The sequence below is a fragment of the Cyprinus carpio genome, chromosome A7, assembly GCF_018340385.1.
Source record: "Cyprinus carpio isolate SPL01 chromosome A7, ASM1834038v1, whole genome shotgun sequence".
NCBI classification, from domain to species: domain Eukaryota; kingdom Metazoa; phylum Chordata; class Actinopteri; order Cypriniformes; family Cyprinidae; genus Cyprinus; species Cyprinus carpio.
In genome coordinates this window covers 13,273,157-13,291,322 of record NC_056578.1, presented here as the reverse complement: position 1 = coordinate 13,291,322, position 18,166 = coordinate 13,273,157, and the positions used below count along the sequence as shown (strand labels likewise).

The 18,166-nt window shown below is 36.9% G+C and overlaps 1 protein-coding gene across 2 annotated transcripts in view; it reads left to right on the top strand.

The window, feature by feature from the left end:
* The window catches only part of LOC109058635 (neuroligin-2-like), a 168,475-nt gene that overhangs the window by 94,177 nt on the left and 56,132 nt on the right, over nt 1-18,166 (top strand). Inside the window, exons 3-4 of one of the 2 annotated variants that reach the window (XM_042759746.1) lie at nt 3,023-3,076; nt 17,569-17,718. In XM_042759746.1, coding sequence (XP_042615680.1) covers nt 3,023-3,076; nt 17,569-17,718 — 204 coding nt within the window. The remainder of the gene's footprint in view (nt 1-3,022; nt 3,077-17,568; nt 17,719-18,166) is intronic. The other variant, XM_042759747.1, reaches the window with a different exon arrangement.

Sequence of the window (18,166 nt, the reverse complement as noted above, 5' to 3'; positions counted from 1 at the left end):
AACATCAATCACGGACGAGGAAGAACTAAACAGACAGGGTATTTAAGCACACAAGGAACGTAATGAGAGGAATGGAATCAGGTGGGGAGTAATCAATTAACAAAACGAGGAATGGAACATGACCAAATAAGGAGAACACAAAAGGAACAGAAGTCCATAATTGTAACAGTAAGTCTATATATGGAGAAATTATAATAATGAAGAAATTAGGAAAATGGCTCAATTTGTGTGTGTGTGTGTGTGTGTGTGTACACTATCATTCAAACATTTGGGGTCTTAATATAGAAATGAAAAATTATATCATGTAGCACCTGTTCCCTAAACAGGATCTGTTCGCCTCTAGGTGGCGTTCTAGGTTCTGGTGTCGTGTGTTTTTACTTTTGTCTGTTTGTAGGGTGGAGACAAGCGGCAGGTGCAGTGGATTACCTATAATGAGTTTTTGATTTTGGGCCTTATCATACACCCGGCGCAATGATGAGCAAGTGTTTTTGCTAGTTTAAGCCCAATGCAGTTCTCATTTTCCAGTACAGTGTCGCGTTGTTTAAACAGCAAATGCATTTGCGCCTATTTGTGTACCAATGGGCATGCTGGTGTGTTAAGGCACATTGTTGGCGCATTGCTGTTTTGAGGAACTGAAAATAGACTGCGGCATAGACCAACTCAAACCTGGTCTAAACTGTGGCGCAATATTTTTCTTTGTTATTTAAAGAGCATGTTAGTAATATGCGCCTATAGGTGGGTGCACAACGCACATGCACTTTGCTTATTAAACACACAGGGAGCAGCACACAACACATTTTTAAAAATGAAAAATTTAATTTCGCCATGTATTTAGTGAACCTGCCATGGCATGAGCGCAACTGGATTTTAAAGGGCATGGGAGATGAGACTCTGATAGTTTTATTGCACGTTATGCCCAAAAAAACACCCATTATGCATTAAGAGAATAGGGACAACCCATTTAGACCATGTGTCTGGGCGCGCTGACCATTTTCCCATTGTTAAACTAGCAAAAGTGGATTCGGACACGCCCTGAGTGCACCTTCGCCATGCGCTTTAGACCATGTGCTTAGATCGTTAAAATAGGGCCCTTTGAGCTTTCTTTAATGTTTGATCTTTTGTTGTTTTCTTTTCTCTTCCCCTTTTAACTTTAGTATAAATCACATTAATAAAAGTTTATTTTGAGTTAATTTACTTTGTGCGTGGCCTCCCCATTTATGTCACCCTGCCCTGAGCCTGGTAGTTTGTAACATACATATTTTTTATGCAAAATTTTATTTTTATTGACCTTCATTTATATAAGGGTAGGAAATGTATGCAAACTAAGCACAGCATTGAGTCCTCAATGATTATGAACAAAAGTGGGAAGCATTATAGTGCAATAATACTAGAAATTTCCAAAATTCAAACTTTATATAACACTCCCTCCTCTTTTTTAATACTCACATACAATATCCTTTATTGAATCTCATTAAATTTGGCTTCCACATCCTGTCATTTTGTTTTCCACCCAATCAGATTCCCTTCTGACACCAAGTGGTCCATAGAGTATTCCCGTCATCGCAGGAAAGGGGAGACAGTAGTGGATTCACAGATGCGCCTGTAAACTTTGTAGCAGATGGCACTTCCTGTTTGGCCGGACTGCCTTTCTTGCGTGTGTGTTTGATTGACATGATATTACTCTCAGTCAGCAAATACACACATTGTCCCCTGATTTTATTCTCCATCTCTACCAGAGCGAAAGTGATTTGACCTCTTTCTCTCACACATACATGCACTCTTACCTTTTTCCTCTTTAATGTCAGGGAAGGAAAGTCATGTCCAGTAAAGTGAAATCTTCAATATTTTTCTATATGTATCTCTCTCTTTTACACTCTCTCTCTCTCTTTGACAAGCATTTCTCAGGTCAAGTCACACAGAAAGAAGTCTAAAAGGGGTCTAAAAATATCTTTATAATGCATTTGCTGAAAAAAATGATTTGTTTCATGAAGTTCCACTTCTATCTGCACCTGTTTAGTTTACAGTGAAATTTAGAAACCCAAGACGCTATTTTGATTCAGCAAGGTTGTATTAAATTGATCAAAAGTGACAGTAAAGATATTTAGAATGTTACAAAAGATTTCTATTTCAAATAAATGCTGTTTATCAAAGAACAAAGTATCATGGTTTCCACAAAAATAGTTTTGTTTTTTTAACATTGATAATAAGAATTGTTATTTGAGCACCAAAAGTGATCTGTTTCATGAAGTTACACTCATTTATACTCTTCCTCATCTGTCTGCACTGCACAATCACAAACATTCAGAACACTTTCAGGGTTTATTAATGAGAGATGGTGTTAAACTTTTATTTTTGTGCTGTGTATGTATAAAAAGGCTAAACAAAGACAAGAGTGTCAACACTGTGTGTGTACTGTATGTGCGAGCACAGCCCCCTCTGTTCCTGTTTCCCTAAAGGGTGTTTGTGTGAGAACACGGACACGTGCCTGGTGTGTTATGCCCTCCTTCCCTCAGGGCTTCTTTTCTGTCACCTCTCACATTTTCAAAGCGATGCGGTTGATAGCTTGACCAGAGCACGAGGAACGTCAGAGGAGGGAGGGGGACTGCGGTGGGAATGGGAATTCTTGTTTTTCATACTTCAGAGGTTACTTCCTGATTCCTCCACATTGATTTTTCCTTCATCCCCCATCGGAATGGTATCAAGTAAAGCTGGTGTTAAAGAAAGGCCTGCGAGCCGCAGCAGAACAATGGCGAGAGAGAATATTCACAGAGCTAACATCAAACTTCTTTGATCTTGTAGCCGATTTGTGTCTTTCTTGATATTCTGTGTTTATGATGCTTTTTGTTGTTTGCCTTTGCTTTTCTTTTTTGTCACCTTTTGAACAGAATGAGAACAATAACCTCTTGCTGATTTCTTGTTTTTTGCTCTTTCTTGTTTTCTTTTTTGATTTTTCTCTTGCCACAGTAATCTTTTTTTGAATTTTCTCTTTTCTCTTTTTCCCTCCTTTTTTTCTTAACCCTAGGTCCACTCACAAAAAAACATGATGAATCAACACTGAACCGGCCACGAGATGAAGGTATTTTTGTTGCATGTTTTTCCTTTTTTCTTGTCTTTTTTAGAAAAGTCTTTTTTGGAAAATTAAAAAGCAAACAGCCTTTCCTTGGTAGTGATGAAGAGTATATGAACCACGTGTGCATATATGTCTGTGTATGTCTGTGTGCAGTGAGCTGAAACTTTCTTGTTTGATTTCTGAAAGTTGTAGACGATGGAAGAAAAAAAAGCTATTTTCATTAAATGAGAGAAGAACTGTGGTTTTGAAATGTAATTCTTCGATAGTGCTGTCTGAAGCACAATTTTACAGCAGTTGCTTTATGATGTGTTTCAAGACTCAGAGCGATTATTAGGCTTTAAACTTATCTCCAACTCTCACGAAGACAAAGAGGTGTTTTGTCAGTGTGAATAGTTCTCTGGATGCGGTAGTAAAGACCAGCCAATAAATCTAAGGAATAAAATGCTACCATGGGGAGAAAAGCCAGAAAAACACAGATACACACACACATGGATCAGCACATGTTGTCATCTTTTATCTTCGATATTGCTATGAATGTTCTTTTTTTTTAGCTCTTTTCTTGAAAGCAGTGTGTGGTTTTTTTTGCCCTGATGTTCTTTCTTGTGTTTACAATTTTTTTTTTCTTTTCCTTCTTCTTCTTCTTCCCTCTTATTCTTGCTGGGTTTCTTATAATTCTTTGAGAATGTGGAAAAAATGGGATTGGAAAAGCTCTGAAAATAAGTTTCATGCAAATTGACACTCAATGGTTTTAATATATTGATAAACTGTTGGTTGGATCCTTAAAAGCTTGTGGCTTCTCTAGAACTGAATTATTGACCAATTTGATTGTAATTAGTACTGAATATCTGAACTGTACTGAACTATAACCCAGTCATGACTAGTCTTCTTTACCACTTCATTAATAGATTATAAAGATAAGTGTGGAGAAAAAAGATCTGTCCGTCAATTTATCAAATCATAAATAAAATATATAATTATATACAGTTTTCATTTTCATTAGTATGTACTCAATGTAATTATATACTTTATTTATTAATTGTTTTACCAAATAAGGAAGAATATTTTGCCAGATTAGGTCTGTGGACATTTTTATTTTTTTTATTTATTTGTTTATTTTTTTACAGATGGGGAAAAAATGACTAAATGAGGTTGTCCTCAGTCTGAAACACAAACTTTATGAATCATTAAAATGTTTGGTTTATCATCAACATAATTAGCTTTTGTACATGCAATATAGTTCTGTCTTCATTTAACTACAATAGGTAAATAGGTATGTGAGTGTTTGTCAGGTGTTTATGGGAAATGCTATTTGTGAAGATGGCAGCATTAAGCTGCTGAAAAAACAGGATCAATTTATTGCTGAGGGAGAAAGAGTGACATCTGAGCTCGAATTTGTGCATGTGTCCGAGTGAGTGAGTGCGTGATTAGTGTAAGCTTCAGCCGAAGGCCGAATGTCGAGACAAAGGTGTGTGTCCACCTGAGCCTAGCTCATTATTCAGGCTGTGTGTCACATCATTATCAACGTGAACACACACTCACTCACACACACTTGAAATATACAGCTTCATGCTCGATTTCTCTGCCGTCTCTCACACTCCATCTGTGCCACGCACATTTTATAAATTGTTCAGCCCAACAGCATCAAGCACTACCTCACACTCAACACCAGTCTATCAGCACCTCAGTCTAGATCAGTTGGATTGAAAAGCAAAGACTTTAGGACCCTGAATCCATGCATCCCTGTCCACAATAGACCTAACTGCTATGATACAAGCCATCTGTTTAGGGGTTATGCTGTTCATGGCTCACCTCACTCAGGGTCTTTCCTTTTAGTATATATGAGACTTATGCAACATAGCAGAAAGAATGTTTGTGTTTTTTTAAGGTTTGGAGATCAATTAATGGTATTACTCATAAACCAATTTATCAGCCAGTTTTTTTTTTTTTTTTATTTACTTATTGGTTTATTATATTTAGAAATATGTTCCCATGTGGCCTAAACAACAAAAAAGATTAATACAATTCCCCAGATTTGTCAGTTCCAAAGTTTACTGAAAGCTTTGGCAATGCAAAACACTATTTTTAAATTTTAAGTAAATACTGTGAGAAATAAGAGTTAAATAAGAGTCTTCTACTATAGGAGTAGTGCACTTCCAGAACAAAAATTTACAGATACAACCCTTGTCATCCAAGATGTGCATGTCTTTCTTTCTTCAGTCATAAAGAAATTATGTTGTTGTTGTTGTTGTTTTTTTTTTTTTTTGAGGAAAACATTTCAGGAATTTTCTCCATATAGTGGACTTCTATGGTGCCCACGAGTTTGAACTTACAAAATGTAGTTTCAATGCAGCTTTAAAGTGATCTAAACGATCCCAGCCGAGGAAGAAGGGTCTTATCTAGTGAAACGATCGGTCATTTAAATAAAAATAAAACAAATGTATGTACTTTTTAACCTCAAACTCTCGTGTTGTGTAGCTCTGCAATGCACATACATACTCTGTGCAGTCCCGTTCGAAACAGTTAGGGTATGTTGAAAAACTCCCATCTCATTTTCTTATTTTTATAATTTTATTACAGCAATTTTGTTCAACAAAGGGTCCATTAAATTCATCAAAAGTGAGATATATATATATATATATATATATATATATATATATATATATATATATATATATATATATACTTTTGTTTTTGCCCCCATTTTTCATGAGCTGAACTCAAAGATCTAAGACTTTTTCTATGTACACAAAAGGCCTATGTCTCTCAAATATTGTTCACAAATCTGTCTAAATCTGTGTTACTGAGCACTTCTCCTTTGCCGAGATAATCCATCCACCTCACAGGTGTTGCATATCAAGATGCTGATTAGACGGCATGATTATTGCACAGGTGTGCATTAGGCTGTCCACAATAAAAGGCCACTCTAAAATGTGCAGTTTTATCACACAGCACAATGCCACAGATGTCCCAATTTTTGAGGGAGCGTGAAATTGGCATGCTGACTGCAGGAATGTCCACCAGAGCTGTTGCCCTTGAATTGAATGTTCATTTCTCTACCATAAGCCATCTCCAAAAGTGTTTCAGAGAATTTGGCAGTACATCCAACTGGCCTCACAACCGCAGACCACTTGAAACCACACCAGCCCAGGACCTCCACATCCAGCATCTTCACCTCCAAGATCGTCTGAGACCAGCCACCCGGACAGCTGCTGCAACAATCAGTTTGCATAACCAAAGAATTTCTGCACAAACTGTCAGAAACCGTCTCAGGGAAGATCATCTGCATGCTTGTCATCGTAACCGACTTGAGTGGGCAAATGCTCACATTCGATGGCATCTGGCACTTTGGAGAGGTGTTCTCTTCACGGATGAATCCCGGTTTTCACTGTACAGGGCAGATGGCAGACAGCGTGTATGGCGTCGTGTGGGTGAGCGGTTTGCCGATGTCAACATTGTGGATCGAGTGGCCCATGGTGGCAGTGGGGTTATGGTATGGTCAGGCATATGTTATGGACAAATGAACACAGGTGCATTTTATTGGTGGCATTGAGCATGTTTGGGATGCTCTGGATCGGCATATCAACAGCGTGTTCCAGTTCCTGCCAATATCCAGCAACTTCGCACAGCCATTGAAGAGGAGTCAAACAACATTCCACAGGCCACAATCAACAACCTGATCGACTCTATGCAAAGGAGATGTGTTGCATTGCATGAGGCAAATGGTGGTCACACCAGATACTGACTGGTTTTTGGACCCCCATCCCCAGATCCCCCAGTACAGTAAAACTGCACATTTTAGAGTGGCCTTTTATCGTGGCCAGCCTAAGGCACACCTGTGCAATAATCATGCTGTCTAGTCAGCATCTTGATATGCCACACCTGGATTATCTCGGCAAAGAAGTACTCACTAACACAGATTTAGACAGATTTGTGAACAATATTTGAGAAAAATAGGCCTTTTGTGTACATAGAAAAAGTCTTAGATCTTTGAGTTCAGCTCATGAAAAATGGGGGCAAAAACAAAAGTGTTGTGTTTATAATTTTGTTCAGTGTATATATATATATATATATAGGTCACAATTATGCTGTACTCTTGCCTCGCGTTATCATCATTTAATTTTAGGTGGTCGTTAAAAAAATAGAAGAAAGCAAAAATTAAATGTAGGCAATTGTTTTTTTTTTTAATATGATGGGGAAATGCAGAACAATGGAAAATCAATCAGTAGCCTAACAGAATCCTTCATCTTCATATAACGTTAGCCAACATATTAAAACACAAGACAAAAACAATAGGGAATTTTATCAAGGAATAGCATTAGAACAGCTTTTAAAAACATACAGTTCTTTGTCATGTAGGCTATATCATCTAAAAACAAAACGACCAAAAAGAAAGACAGGACCTGAGGCGATTAGGGTTTCCATCCAAAGTTGCGAATTTAACTTAGGCTATGCGCAAAATTGGAATATCACATAAAACATTTGCGAACAAGCACTGTTTCCATCCAACGCATCAAAGAGATCAAGATCGTCACTTCCTGTTAAACTGGCACTAAATATCAGTAAGAAAACTAGTAGAACTGAATGTAATAATTTTCATATATGATGTATTTTTTGAGTCTAAGGGTGAGCAGATGAAACACAATAAATGATGTCATTGCTTTCGGAGGAGGCGGATGCATGCTGCTGTTTGGGAACGCAGTCGAGCAAGACATTATACAGAAATACTTAGATGACAGACTTTGCTCAGGTATTTCAGAACGACCATAACAAAATTTCAGATGCTGTGGAACAAGATCGTGCAGTCCGCTGCTAGTCAAGTTATCCCGCCTCATAGCGCAATGTCAAATATTTTTTATATGAAAAAATTAGCATTATCTGGCTTTGGCTAGTCTCTAAGCTAACGCCTACGTGCCTGTATCGAATATGATTATGCATCGCTCCAGTAGAGATATTGTAGGCCAATTTGACATCACACAGTCCACACAAAACTTTTCAGTATTATATATATATATAAAATAGGTTTATTTTTAAGGTTATTTTTATATCTCACACTATTTTTCTTCATTGGTTACTGAACAAGTCTTTCACGCATGTTTACCCTGACTTACAAAACACATTACCACAAACAAAACTACTGTGGCAACTTTAATTTCAATTTTCATCTTAGTACTTCAACTTAAAAACTTATTTCAATTCCGTTGGTGCCAAGGCTACTCTTTTATTAAGCTTAATGGTTTTATTTAATTTCAGCTTTATTTAAATTAAGGAAAGCCATTTTTAAAAGTTTTAGATTTAGTTTTAGTTAACAGTAACAACTCTGGTGACAAGACTTATGTGCTATACATTTAAGTAGACAGCAATCCTTCAGATAAAGACAAATTGACAGCAAATCTGTAAAGTGGGATGATCCCACAGCATATAGATTTGCTTGTTTATTTACTTGAGCTAAAAGGCACATCTGTCTGAGTTTGCCTCCAAATTTAGGCCTAATTGATAATATTCTCAATCATTTTTGATATTTGACACCTAAGCCTCATTTTGCCTACTCAGTACTTTAGCAAAATGTTTATGCAGCATAATATAAGCTACATAATAAGAAGTAGCATAGTTTAAGTTTGCAAAGAGACCCATGAAAACTAACTTTGCTGTTGTTGACACGTCGTGATGAGATGTTCTGTAACCTCTACAGTGTTCAGGACTGCACATACATTTATCATTAGAACTCTAGTGCCACAGAAGTGCCGACACACTCCTGCAAGCAATAGATTTGCTGTCGACCTGAATGCACACACAAACACACACGCACAGAGTTCCCTTTGGGATTGATTGTGTTGAGTGCAATGTGTGTGTGTGTGTGTGTGTGTGTGTGTGTGTGCCTACTTAACCATATTTTGGGAACAAATTTGTACCCAGAAGTGAGCAAAATCTGACAAAATTGCCAAAAACCTCCATTTAGGGACTTTCTCATTTGTAAAATGGGTGTGTGTGTGTGTGTGTGTGTGTGTGTGTGTGTGTGTGTGTGTGTGTGTGTGTGTGTGTGTGTGTGTGTGTGTGTGTGTGTGTGTGTGTGTGTGTGTGTGTGTTGTAATGTATTTGCCTCTTGGCATTGATGTGTGCTTACGTCTAATTATTTGCATGTTCTGTTTCATTAGCATTAGTGCACTACCCTCCATGATCACTCATCCACAGAGTGCTGAGCCTTACAGCACCCCCTAGGGCAGGGCTATTCAAGTGGTGGCCCATGGCCCCAGTCTGGCCCGTCAATCATCTTCATCCAGACCAAAAGGAAGAGTACGCAGGTTGCAAATATGCCTTAAATTGTTTTTGCGCTAATTAGTTTGTCCACAAGGTGGCAACACTGGTCCAGCCTGTTGTTTCACACAGCCAAAAAAGAAAAGGAAGAGACGCAACAACAACATGAGATATCCACAACTCTAGTTTAAACGAGTATGGCAGTGTTTTCGGTCATAACTTCTGGCGAGAAATAGCACATGCACTGGACAAAGATAATTACCACATGGAATATAGTTTGAAAGGCTGTGCATTCTGCTGTAGGCTATATATGCTGAGCCGCTTCCAGTAGCTCTTCAACCGACAAAAACACACAATTATGTCAAAACTATAAAATACAATTTATAGTTTATGTGAAGATTGTTTTAAGTTCACTTAAATTAAAAGTTGTTATATTTTTCAGAGCCTACTAAATGTTAAAAAAAATGGCTTTTAATTATACTGTAATGTTGAATGGTTATAATTAATGGCTAAAATGAAAATGCATTTAATAGAGACATCAATAGCAGTATTGGTATAAAAAATACTGCCCCTTTTTTAATAATAGGCTACTAAGTAAAGAGATGCCATTAAATGGATAGTTCACCCGAAAATGAAAATTTGATGTTTATCTGCCTACCCCCAGGACATCCAAGATGTAGGTGACTTTGTTTCTTCAGTAGAACACAAACCAATTATTTTAACACAAACCGTTGCGGTCTATCCGTCTTATAATGGAAGTGGATGGGAATCACGGCTAAAACATACAATAAAACTAAAAAAAACCTCTCCTGAGCGCGTTCTCAGCAGCACTGGAACAATGACACTCCTAATTGAAATTGTAGACAGAGTGTCAATGGTCCACTTGAGAGATAGGTGGCGGTAATGCACTTATAAGTCAGCGATCTACCATAAAGCAAGAAGAAGACAATGCCTCACACACCTGCTGATGAGAACGCGCTCAGGAGGACATGCACAGGAGACTTCTAACAGTTCGGACATTGCGTGAATCAGAGGTAAAAAAAAACAAACAAAAAAAACATATTATATAAATTCTGTTCAATTTCTTGCAAAGACCGATCATTTTGTGTCTTTACACATCAATGTATTGTCTCGAGCCGCAGGGTTTATTTGGTTTTGTTTGTTTATGTTTTTTGTTTTGTTTTGTTTTGTTTTATTGTATGTTTTAGCAGTGATTCCCATCCACTTCCATTATAAGACTGACAGACTGCAACGGTTTGTGTAAAAAATCTTTGTTTGTGTTCTACTGAAGAAACAAAGTCACCTACATCTTGGATGCCCTGGGGGTAAGCAGATAAACATCAAATTTTCATTTTTGGGTGAACTATCCCTTTAAACGCACATTTAAAATATACCACCTTTATGTTGTTTCTACATTAATTTGAAGGTTCAATGTGAAAGTATGACAATATATTAGTATGCAGTTAATCACGATTAATTACAGAAAAATTTGCACATTTTTTTTTTTTAATCGACTGACAGCCAGCATTAATGTTAGCCTTTTATAGATGTTGGTGTTGGTAATGTTAGTTCATTACTGCTGAATATGCATTTACATTTAATTTCTAATTTTTTAGGCCCCACAGAAAGAGATCAGGATGGCTCCCCACCCCCTTGGCCCCCTTCAAATTTTCAATTCAATAATACAGCCCTCAAATGAAACTAATTGAACAGCCCTGCCCTAGGGGCAAACACATTACCTATACATTACACCACAGAACAACATCTGCTGCTTGTTCATTTTGTAAGTTAGAGGATTTAAAGTGAGGCAGGAGGAAAGCTATCGAGAGAGAACAAAAGAGCTGAAAAAATGGTCCGAAAGGAACATTAAAGGCAGAAATAATAGAATAAAAGGAGAGATTCACTTACCTATACAACCATTACAGTAGAGATAGAGAAAGACAGGTATGTCCTACTTATGTCAGATCTCTGTCTAAGAGAGCAGGTTAGATGAGCTGGCAGGGAAAGACATAGCGGGAGAGAGAGAGAGAAAGAGAGAGAGAGCAAGTGTTGATCAAATCACATTCACATTGTAATAGAATAATTCATGTTTGAGTTTTACCAGCGAGCTTTTCAACAGACATTTTCAAAGAGGGGAACAGCAGTGTACTCGCAACATCTCCAACATTCAACATTTGTTTAGTAATAAATATGCTGGGGCACAAACAGAGACTCTTGGTGTCACTGACTTCTGGCTTTCTTTTATTATTCTCAATAGATACCTTCTAAAATGTTTTATCTCTTTCTGAAAGACATATATCTTAATTTGTATAGTCCATAATTGAAAGTGGAGTTTCACCAACAGTACCGTATGTTTGGACACAATTTATTATTATAAATAACAAATTATATATTATTTATTTAATTTAAATTATACATTATTTGATATTTATTACTAAACTAATATATTTAAAAGTCACTTATTTTATTTTAAAATTATTTACTATAGAATATTTAACATAAATGATGTAAAGAAATTCATAGGCACCTTTAATTTAAACAAGCTTATAGATCAAAAAGGTCTTTAAGAATAAATGAAAAATTACTGAATGTATTCTGTATGTCAGTGTATGAACCTTTGAATTTTGTCAGAGATCACTTTTACACTTCTTTTACAATATCATCTGCAAAAATATAATACATATTGCGAATAACATTTAGAATAGCAGACATTGAAAGTATAAAATAAGTGTGTGTAAATACATTTTAAAATTTATCAGTGCATTTCAATAGGCCCTAAAGTAAAGCTGAAAATTTTAAAATCGTGATCAATATCTGTCTGTGTTTCCATTGAGAACTGCAGTGTTCAGTAAATGTCTTTAAATTATTAGTCATTGCATGTAATAAAGCTCATTCACCCAACAGCACATGCACATTAGTTTTCTCTGAAACTTTTTTCTTATTTCTCAGTATAAAACTAGCGAATCCTTAAAGTAAATTCATGTGAGTTCCAATCACAGGATTGAACAGGATGCTGAGTTTTTTTCTGTTTCACCAGTCAGTGATGCTTCTCTCTTGTCAACAGGCCAGACAGCGGTACTCTTCACAGCGCTTCTCTGTAATCTAAATGAGAGGAGGATGGAGATAGGTTTAATGAACCTCATCCAGTCAAGCGGCCCGCCATTCAGATTCCCTCAGAATTCACTGCCAATTAAATGGGGCTTGCTGGATGAGGGGAAGTTTATGGAGAAAGGGGAGACAGGGACTTAATGAGGTTAAATTAGGACACCCTTTCCACGAACACAGACATTCTCACAACGACTGCCAGGAGAGTCCAGTCTATTATTGTTGGTCTCACCATTATCCTGAAACAAACAAGAGTGAGCATGCATGGGAGAAAGAGAATAAAGAAAGTGGGGGAAGAAGAATGAGGGTGAAAATAATGAGCAAGAAAGGAATTGAAAAATGAGGCCTTCATATGTGCTTTTTGTGATAGTTCATGTGTGGTTTGATTCGGGTGTGTGTTAAAGTGCATGGTTGTTATTCACGGTTGAAGAACTTTTGCGCTACTAGATCTCAGTAATTGATCCTCTTTAAATAAAAACAAATCAAGTCAGCTCAATTTAAGCATGCTATTTTGGAAGCCCTTTAAGAAGTCAAGGAGAGAAGTGCTGAGACAAGTGCCGAGCAATAGCACGAGAAAGATTTAAAAGGTTTAGTGTACCCTAGTTGTTGTTTTTTATATGAAAAAAATTATGAAGAATCATTATGCAGCTCTTAGTAAGTTCAACGTAACCACATGAACCAAGCTCCAAAAATGTTTAAAAACACAGTAAAAGTAACATAAATGTGGTCCGTATGATTTGTGCGCTATATCTCAAGTCTTCTGAAGCCATATGCTATCTTTTTGTGCAATACAGATTGGAAATTTAAGTCATTATTCATTATTAATCTGCCTTTTAAGTGAGCATTTAACTCAGTTACTATTGCTAGAGGTCAAAGATTCTCAAACGAAGACCTCAGAGGTTGGTAATGCTGGGTACCCACCACAAGATAACTGGGCTGATTTCTCCCCTAGGTAATGTCCCGATTATCTTGGTGGTTCTAAAGATTATCTTATCAGATTTTCCTGTGGTGTGAGGTTTGTTAAGAGTGAATAAATCTGCTCGGAAGAACGTCGGAGGTGCCCCGATTACGAATCGTAAATATTCAACGTTGAATATTTACGATCAGAAATCCTAATGTGTGGGGGAACCCCGAGGACAAACGCGTATACGATCTGGAGATTTATCACGTGAAATGAAACAATATCCAATCAGAAAGCAAGCTGACTGAAGACAGAAGCATAACAAACACAGTCATCGCAATTTCTTCCTGCCTATTGTCCGCCATGTTTATTCTCAAGTCTCAAGAGATTTTGTGAGATTTCTTGTGTTCACAGTCGGGAGTGTGTGGTGTGCTGTCTTTGTCACATCGTGTCACACCACATACTATAGGAGCAAAATGGTTAAATCTAGGACTTTTTGTCCTCATGTTTGTGGTCTCTCACATTTTGAAAATCTTTAAAACCCAGCATAAGATTATCAGTGAATAAGTTATATTTCAGGTCCATTTCTCACAAAAGTTATTGTGTGACTTCTAGAATTATTATATAGTGTACAAGTCATATAGACTAAGTTTATCGGGCATTTTTGTCCTTTTGGAGCTTGACAGACATGAAGCTTGACAAAAACTGTATGGGAAAAGAGAAGTATGAAAACTCTACCTATATACTCCACGTAAAAAATATACACGCATATGAGTGAATAAATAATAACAGAATTTTAATATTGGGGTATTTTTAAATAAAGTGGGGGAGGATGTGGTGAATACTGAAAAATAAAAATGAGTTAACTATGTGGGAGAAAACAAAAGTCAAAACAAGTGTACAGAAAGAAGTGATGGAGTTCATAAGTGCTATAGCAGGAGATCATAAATAAGATGAATAGATCTCTTGTTTCAGTGGATGTATGAGGAGGCCGTGGGGATGAAAAGATAGGGAGCTCTTTGTTTCAGAGAAAAACGCTTCTCTCTCTTTTTCACTATATTTGACCCCCTCCCTCTCTCTTCAGTATCAAGAATGTCATTGGGAATTCTTCTGTCTTGAATTCAGACAAACTGAGATCACATACAAACAGTGCTGCTGTGCTTAAATGAGCGAAGGTGAATAGTTCACCCCAAAATGAAAATTCCATCATTTTCTCTAGCTTGACATTCACTAGTCAAAAACCCCACCAAAGGCTCCCTCCTTTTTATCTCTCTCTTCTCTTGTGCTCCTCTCCATTCTTTCAATCGTGTGGTGTATCTTCTTTCATTCAGTATAACGATGAGACTGAAGAAAATTTCCACAGCTGTAATAAAGCAATAGCATTGCGGTTTTTATAACCAGGAAAAGTAACTCTTGCTTTACCATCTGCAAAAATAGCAGCAATCGCAGGTAGTCCTCTAGAAAGGTATGACAGAAAAACAGGGTTTTGCCATTTCTGGTACCATATCGTATTATATATATATATTTTTAAAAAGTGTCTGTCTGTCTGTCTGTCTGTCTGTCTATCTATCTGTCTGTCTATCTATCTATCATTTGTCTGTCTGTGTATTCTTTCTGTCTATACAGTATATCATTCTAACTTTATGTCGTTCTATCTATCGGTCCATCTGTTATTCTATCTGTCATTCAAGCCAACATAATACATACTAATGGAGTCTTTTGGACTGTCAGTCATGGACTGTCAATCAAATTTGTATACGAAACCAAATTTACCCACAAAAAAGGATACATTTTACATTTATATGTACAAAATCACAAGTTTTTGGAATTTGCTCTAGTGAACACAAAATTTACAAGTGCTAGCTATGATGGCATTTGGTAGCCAGCCTATCAGGCCATGTTGTCTCAAGTGAGAAATATGGTATTGTGTTTTAGCACCAGTTTAATTGGATGCGGGTGACAGGAGAATAGAGGAAGGAATTGTCTATGTGGCTGTGTCTAATGGATTCAGAGCTAATTAAGTTCACACAAGAGATAGAGGCTCGCCACCATCAGAGTGACATTATGGCAGAATGTGTACGTGTTTGTGGGTTCACCCACACACATGCGAACGCACTGAGCAGTAAACACAAGTTTGTTTCTAATCACACCATTGTCTCCGTTCTGCATGAGAGGATCAGAGGTGAGCAGCAAGCTCCTGTGGGCCTCTCTCTCTGAGTTCACATGTTCCTTTTTTTTTTTTTTTTTTTTTTTTTTTTTTTTTTTAGATTGTTCCCTTTCACGCCCTCTCCTACTTTTCCTTAATATCGGCCCCTGTTTCCTCCCTTCTAATCTCCATGTTTTTCTTTCTTTCCCTCCATCTCTCAGTGTGCTTGCAAACCTGCTCGTCCTCCCTTTGTACACCTATTTTATGGTATGTTTGAATGTGAGGACGTAGGACTCCAGGGGGCAAAATAAAAGAACAGGATGTTTTGGTGGTTATAAGACAGAACACATTGAGACTTGAAATGAATCTATTAAAAGGGTTAGAAAGAGGCAGTGAGGAAAAACAGGTTGGAAATGAATCACAATGAACACAGATATACGGTACTGATTGAGTGTTTGAATGCCGCCTCTGGGGACATGTGACGATGTGCATGCGCAGGGTCCAAAATTAACACCCGTCAAACAATTCATGCAGGTAAAAATGGCTTTGGAGAGTATATAATATATTTTATACTGAATATATAATATAAGTTGCTACTGAGGGTATTAGGTACTTATAGGAACTGCAACACAACACTTATTACTTATTTTGCAACACAAAATAAGTTTATGATGGCTATATAACTTTTTCCTCCAACCACCAAAACATAGATAGATAGATAGATAGATAGATAGATAGATAGATAGATAGATAGATAGATAGATAGATAGATAGATAGATAGATAGATAGATAGATAGATCTCTATCCATTGTTTTATCCTTCCATCGTTCTATCCATTATACCCATCATTTGGACTATCTATCATTTGTTTTATCTATTGTTCGACTTGTTGTACGTTCTGTCTGTCGTTTGGTCTGTCTATGTTCTATCTATCATTCGTTGCATCTATCGATCATTCACTTGTTCTATTGTTTGTTTTATCATTCTGCCGTTCTGTCTTTAGTTCTATCTATCATTTTTTCTATCACTGTATTTATCAGTCTGCTTAACTTTTTCCCAACCACCAATATTATATGAGCAACTGAATCTGAATTTAAAATGTAATTGATTAAATTTCATTATTCCTCTTAAAGCGAAAGTTCACCTAGAAATATTCACCCAAGAATATTCTGTCATCATTGGTAATCAAAATGTTGACTGTAGCCATTGACTTCCATAGTATTTTTTTCCACTATGGAGTAAATTCTGTAGTATGGGGTAAATGATGACAGAATTTTCATTTCATTTCATCACTTTAATGACAATACAGTTTCAGGAAGTATTTTCCATTGGCAGGTTTAATGACAGAGTTTATTTTGGAGCCTGTGTGCATTTTGGAAAAGTGTTCTGGTTTGACCATAACTGAAACAAATTTGTGGATAACGTAACGCTTGGAATCGCACAGTTTGAAAATGTGTGTTCATGTCACAGCATCTTTGTGTCTGTCTAGTCATGTATGACAGTATTTGTCTGTATTTGTTTTATGGATGAATAAGTTAGTAATCCTTCTTGACTGACCGTCTGTTTAATGCTCTAATCTAGTAATGCTTTGGATACATTTGTGTTTTTGTGTTTGTTGGCTCCTGCTGCATTTTGGAGCGCCTGACTTTATCAGTTATCTGCTTTAATGAAATCGACTGAGATTCAGATGGTGATTGAAGGTGCCAAGGGGTTAGAAAAGTGAAAGTATGTGTGTCTGTATAATAGATCTCCACGGCAACAGTCAATGGGAGCGAGTCACATTGATGGAATGGCCTCTGCTGGGTAGATGGGGAAATCAAATTGAGGCAGTTACTATAGCGACGCTTCATTGCAGCTGCCTCTGCATCTGTTTCGGTGTGTGAGTGTGTGTATGTGTTGTTATATCTTGAAGAGTAAGAGCTTATTGGTGTCTAAAGTGACCTAACGTCTAGCTATTTACTCTCAAACAAAGGATCCAACCATCACCCTCAGATAAAAAAATAAAATAAAATAAGTAGTTTCACAAAGTGACTCATTTCTGTAGCTCTCACTTACACAACACTCTCTTTCTCATCATTTTGACTTTTTTTTAGACATCCGTGACCGCAGGAAGAAACCAGTCATGCTGTTCATTCACGGTGGCTCTTATATGGAAGGAACCGGAAACATGTTTGACGCCAGTGTTCTTGCGGCATATGGGAACGTCATTGTAGTCACCATGAACTATAGGCTGGGAGTTCTGGGTAAGTGTACTTCATTTATTTTTTCCCATTAACCCTTCATGTAGGTCTGAAATCGCAAGAGGCACAGAAGCTGCTCCATATGGCAGATCAGTTAGCAGTGAGTTCTGACTCAAGTTATTTTATTTTTTTATTTTAGGCATTTATGCTCCTTTTTATATTATGTTTATATACTCAGCTTTGGGATTCATTAATTTTATTCATTTGTTCATTTGAACTGTTCATTTGGACTGTTCATGTAAATCAAGTGCTTCATGTTTTGTTCATGTAGTTAATGTACATCAAGCAAAGGTTTTTGTCTGAACGAACCAATTTACTGATTAATTTGAGGAAGTTTTACTGCTTTGTTTATGTGAACATTACATCAATGACTAGAATTTATAAGGAAAAGATGGAATGAGATGAGGGAATACTGATTTAAACTCAGTATATTAGGGCATGTGCATTAACA